At 36.1% G+C, this 6,070-nt stretch overlaps 1 protein-coding gene across 2 annotated transcripts in view; it reads right to left on the bottom strand.

The window, feature by feature from the left end:
• Nucleotides 1-636: 636 nt before the first annotated feature.
• The window catches only part of GAL (galanin and GMAP prepropeptide), an 8,319-nt gene continuing 2,885 nt past the window's right edge, over nucleotides 637-6,070 (bottom strand). For both annotated transcript variants that reach the window (XM_009645657.2, XM_009645727.1), the window contains 2 exons: nucleotides 3,143-3,220; nucleotides 637-689 (listed from right to left, as the gene is read on the bottom strand). In XM_009645657.2, coding sequence (XP_009643952.1) covers nucleotides 637-689; nucleotides 3,143-3,220 — 131 coding nt within the window. The remainder of the gene's footprint in view (nucleotides 690-3,142; nucleotides 3,221-6,070) is intronic.

Below are 6,070 nucleotides of genomic sequence, written 5' to 3'. Positions count from 1 at the left end.
TTACCTATATAGAACAGTGAAATGTATATTGTGTGAAGGTATGCTTCGGCCAAAGGGCTGGTGTACTGCAGGTATAGAATATGAAATTTAAGATGAACATGAGTTTATTTCATGTCTATGAAAATATGAATGGGAAGTAAGGCTGCTATGAAGCATAGAAGTACAGAGAGGTCTGTGACCTAAAAAGACGCTGAATGGCAGCAGTTTGAAGTCACTGTTGCTCTTTTTCCCAGTTAGCTAAAGTACCCAACATGTAGTATTTATGTGTTTTTTTTACTGTAACCTATACTTGCAGAGAGTATAGGTGCAGTGTAATTTAACCTGGGCTTTGTATATGATGTACTGTGTGCTGGTATGTATTTAATTTTCAAATGAAACTATGTAGTTGCTCTTTATTTTTATTTTATCATTTACCTACAGAAAAATTTTAGCAAGGCAAAATTTTACACTATAACGTCAAAGGAGAGGAAAAAAATCAAACAAAAATTCCAAATAAACAAAAAAACAGAGGGCAGAATGCTGTTTACCATTTATCAGATTAATGCAAACAAAACTTCTCATTTTCAGCTCATTTGGATCTTTTGTTTAGAATTCAATCTAAATCTACACTACAACAAAATAAAAATGCATTTTTCTTCAAGACTGGTTTGTTTCCTCTGGTGAAGGTAGTTTGTCAAGGGCTCCCACCTCTGCAAAAAGGAAAAAATAAGAGAATTAACATATATGTAAGTATGCATATTAATCTTAGCAATTAAATAATGAAATCCATTTTCAGTAGTAAACATTTTTATGTTTTTCTTCTCTCAACTGTAAGAGGCAAATCCTTGAACTTTTCATATTCTGATTTATAAACTATTGGGGTTTTTCTTCTGAATTTTAATAATATCTTCCTGATATAATTCCACCTTTTTGGAAAGAGCAGTGACAGAATGACAATGAAATGATATCAGTTTTATTATGTCAGTTGTTATTGCTGGATCCCAGAATCTCAGAAGTTTTAATATTATCCAATTATGGCTGCCATCCTACAGCCTGCTCTATATAGGAAGCCTTTAAAGCTGGAGGGAGCAATTTTCAAGAGAAAGAGCTGAAGGCCACTTTTCGTTATCACCAAGATACTTCTTAGCAGTTGAAATATTCCCTTTATCATGTAGATTGAAGTGTATGCCTAATCTGAATAACCATTCCCTGAATCTGAATGCCATGAGGGGGAGTTTTCCCCCTCCCCCCAAAGGAACATATCTAAACCAATATATTTAATGTAATAAGTTTCATGTTAAAGCATCTCTACCATAACAAAGTATGTTTTTCACCTCAAAAATCTACAGTTTTGTTTTTGTGTAAGAGTTTGTACTAGGTCTTGCCAACATATATTGTTAAATGGATAATATGATAACATCCTTGTGTCTTTTGAAATCTGGGAATACAAGGAGGAAAAGCCATTCTATATGATCTGGAGATTCCTTTTTTTATGAGGACAGATAATAATGCCTTCTCTTCTGAATAAAAACACCTGTTTGTCATCATTATCCTAAGCAAGGAATTGTTACTTAGAGTTACACTACAGCCTTTTTTGCCCATTTGTCCCAGGGAAGAAATAATTTGTATTTCTATGAGATAGTTATTTTCTTGCCCAATTTAGCAGCTCTTAGCCTGCTCATCCGAGATTGCATGCTCGAGCTCCACGTTTCACACCTTTTCTGTTGTGTCCAGTTACTGGTTTTACTTCCTAGGCTCACACAGCAAGGTAAAGGAGGCTTCAGGGCTCCTCCTCCTTCACAGTGGCACAACAAACAAGCTGCTACTTCATCCACAGTAAATACACATGCTAATAATCTACTTTAAATAAGTATTTGGATTATCTCAGGCCCTTAGTACTAATCATCAAGAGTTTTTGTTTCAAATGCAAAGCTATAACCACCAGGTTGATATTTTCAGTCGTGAGAATTTTTTCTCTTGGGTGGACTCAGGCCCTTAGTACTAATCATCAAGAGTTTTTTGTTTCAAATGCAAAGCTATAACCACCGGGTTGATATTTTCAGTTGTGAGAATTTTTTCTCTTGGGTGGGTGCAAATCATTTAGAAAATGATGCCAAAGAGGTCTGGAATTTTGTTTCCTAGATACACAGAAAATTAATGGACCTCTTGAAAGTCTCATTTATTAATAAAAATAAAATACATGTGTAACACACAGTTCTTTGTTACTATTCCACAGCATACACGTGGCCACAAAATTGCTTATAATTTGTTGTACACAAAGATAAGAATATAAAAGTTATATTCTTTGAGACAGATAATTCCTTAAACATTTGCAGTAAAAATAGCTTTTTTCCTTCCTGTTGTTTTCTTTGCCAGTATGTATTCTGTTTTTGTACATTTTGTAGATTGTTTTAGGTGGGCTGAATAGGTTTTTAAAAGCTCAGAATTCTGTGGGTTTTCTTAAAAAAGCAAAACTAATGAAAACTCTCAAACAGCCAGAATGCTATAATAAAGATCCCATTCTTAGAGAATCAGCTGTAAGCTCAGTTTTACAATTCTGGTCACAATTTTGAGACTCCACAGAGGTTTTACTAGCAGTGTTTTGAGCTGTTTGCCAACATTCAGCCTAGTGTTGTTGCGATTTGATGATGTGACTCTATTGTAGAATACAGAAAGGGAGATGTATTTCTTTTGTCACTAACAAGTGTTTCAGAAGTTCAACCCACTGTTCTTGGCATTAAACTGAGGTCTTGTTTAATTTGTTACTGAATTGTTTTATACTAACTCCCATGTAATCAGACTGTATTTAGCTTGTTTTCAACTCTTCTAGAAGGTGTGTCCATACAATTTTAGCAGCAGCAGTTATTATTTTCACAGTGCCCAGTGTAATCAAATGGTATTAGAACCCTACCATGTTGGATATTCATTGACCTGCAGTTCGGCAGGACTACCTGTACTCTCTAAATCAGGCCTATTCCTAAGTGCACTAAAATGGAATTGACAGCCGTCGTCCGTCCCCCCCATTGTCATCCCCCATCCCGAGATGCTGTTCAAAGTCCTTCACGCTCAAATCTCTCGTGGACTTGTACATTCAAGGACATTCCTGTCTTCTCAGTGAATTTCACACCAGAAAGTGTGAGAGATTAAAAATGTATTCACTAACCTTTAAGATGCAAGTAAGTCAAAAATTCAATTACTGTGCGCACAATGTTTTCATCGGCCAGTGGTCCTCCAAGATCCCCTATAAAACAAGTTGGTTGTTACTTAGTGTTAACATGGTATAAAGTTCTATTGTACGTGACATTGTGGCTAGGTTTAAGCGTACTCTGAAAAAAAGCTATCCAGAATTTTTTTTTTCCTTAAAAACCTTAATGGAAAACCTCATTTCATGGAAGAGCAAAGCCACTTTAAGGTAGATAAATGCAATTCTCAGAATCAAAATTGCCCAGCTTTGTATGCTATTGCTGCATAGGAACTGCTTTGACACCTTAATGGTCGTGGTCTCTAAGGCCTTAGGAGTTCTGTTGCAGAAGAGAGTTCTCCTCTGTTCTCCACTCTCTCTTCCTTTGTGTCCACTAGCCTGAGATTGAAGGGAAAGGTAAATATAGCAAACAAATTCACCAGCTTTGCAAAACAGTTAAAAGTGTGTCACGTAGTCTGACGTTGTTCCCAATAAGCCACTCAAATGATATAGGAGTGATTTGTAGCCCAAAATCTAGGCCTGGGGCTTAACTAAAAGCTCAGGAGGGTATGGGGTTGCCTATGTATCTAATGCAATGTACTCATCTTTGGTCTCGTGGAAGTAGGTTTTTTGATGCTTTTTAAATAGCCCAATCTATTGAGCTCCCTAGGAGCTTGTTACTGCATTTTGGGAGGTTAAGAAGTATGCTTTGTGTGTCTGTTTAAAAAAAAAAAAAAAAAAAAGTCTTGCTTTTTATCAAGAGGAGGGAGAACTGTTCTATACTAGAGAACAAATGGTAGGTAATTTCCCTAAGATTTTTAGTTCTCTGCATACAGAACAGATGGGCACCAGTATCTGACTGACAGGCCGTTATTACATCACTGAAAATATTGTCCCTTGATGTTATCATAGGGGATGTGCTTAATCTCAGAAAATAGTCTGAAGGACTGACTTTGCAGCAGGTGTATGTTGGGGGAGTTTTTCCATGATGGAAGAGAAGACTTAGGCTGCTGGTGACATACAGGTCAGAAGGCAGACTGAGCTCTGTAGCAAAAATAAAGAATATTGATGGGGAGTTGCAAGGGACACAAAGATTTCTGATAGAGACTCAGCATTTAAGAAATTTGCATCAAAAAGTCTTCTCTTCCAGTCTTTGAATTGGCACAAAGATGTTGTTATTAATTACATTAGTAATACTTGTATTATTTGAAGTTTTCCTTAATTTAATTTTTATTCCCACCTAACCTGTTATGATTAACCATTACTATACTGGTAGTTTGTTGACCTAGATTTTATTACCAATGTGATATTTATTGGATAAATATTTTTCTTTAGTGACTTGAGCATACTGTACATGTGTATTTCTATATACTTTGCTATTGACCTTAATTCTGTATAGCCAATTACTTGCTAGACTCTAGTAAGGAAACAGTTATGCTCTTGGAATTCAAAGATTTTCCTAATTATGCCTTCAGATTATTGCCCCCCACCCCGGGCCTGATGCGTGTGACTAATACAGCTTATAAGTTCTTCTAGGTTATCTGGAAAGCTTGTGAGTTTTGCAGCTTTTTTCAAGGAGAGAGAGGAGTCCTTTGCATGAATTCTTTTACAGTAATAATGTAATGCCATTTTAAGATACTTTTTTAAATAATCAGCAGAATTTAACTAAAAAAAAATCCCTTTGTTTTCAATTAAAATAAAAATTCTGACTACCTTATCCATTTTTTATATTCAAATCTCCTTTGGATAGGAACTCTATAATAAACTCCAGCTTCAAAGAAAACTTTTGATGAGAGAAGAGCATCTAAAATGAGATTCATAACAGAGGCAGTTATATAATTTTCAGGTCCCATCCAGGCAAGTTTGGTTGAGTTTACTTGTAATTGTGGGGGTGCAGCAGTACCTGGCAAGAGAGTTCCATAACTTTTAATTAAAGATCATATTCCTGTAAAGGAACTGGTAGTATATCCACAGAGAGCAACACATTGCAATGCGAGCTGCGTTGTTAAATTACAAATGCCTTCCTTTCACATTGTTTCTGACTGGCAAAATATTATTTTTACACCAGTGTTTGAGGAAGTAGTTTCTTCCCTCCCCTCCCCCCTTTTTTTTCTTAAAAACAAACTACCAAGCCAACAAAAAAAAAAAAAAACCAAACCCACAAACCAAAAAACCACCATGCACACAAAACCACACTATGTAACTATGTACCAGTACTAAGCTGGCAGTCATTCTGAGACTGTAGCAATGAAAAGTATTAATGTTACACTTCTCCTTGCAAAGTAATTATGTGCATGAGATTGTAATTAAGCACATTTCCTTTATTAACTATTAGCTACATTTGCATTGTGCTAGGTGGACTTAAAACAGCCTGCGAGAGGGCTGGGGCTGTGTCTTCCCCCGTTAGCGCAGCGAGGAATGCAGTAGTACTCAAGTAGGTACTGCTTGCTTTGGTGGCAGCAAGGAGCAGGTCACTCACTCACAGTCCAAAGATGGGATTCATCCCAGCTCACTTTAGATGTCTGCAGCAGATTTAGTTTCTCCTCAGGAGAAAGCAACAGGTTTTTCTAGAAGTTTCTGCATCTTATCCTGAAGGAGGTATTCAAAATAAATCCGAAAATTGCCAGCTTTTGTTCATAAAGGGAGTCTAGACATACGTTGTAGAGGCTCAACTTTGGATGATGAATCCAGAACAAGGCTGCATCCTTTTCATTGCCATTTACTAAATTCTGATACATGTCAACAACTGACTTGACTTCATTTTTGACCAGGTTCTCAGTCTTTTAATGAAGACAATCTATCTTACTTAAATATGGGAAATATTGTGAGACTTAATATAGATTTTTTTTTTAAAAAAAAAAAACCAAAACAAAACAGTGAAGACTCTTAAAACATAAAGAGTGCCATACA

The sequence above is a fragment of the Egretta garzetta genome, unplaced genomic scaffold (genome assembly GCF_000687185.1).
Source record: "Egretta garzetta isolate BGI_Z169 unplaced genomic scaffold, ASM68718v1 scaffold840, whole genome shotgun sequence".
Taxonomy (NCBI): domain Eukaryota; kingdom Metazoa; phylum Chordata; class Aves; order Pelecaniformes; family Ardeidae; genus Egretta; species Egretta garzetta.
This window is presented reverse-complemented; position numbering and strand designations above follow the sequence as displayed.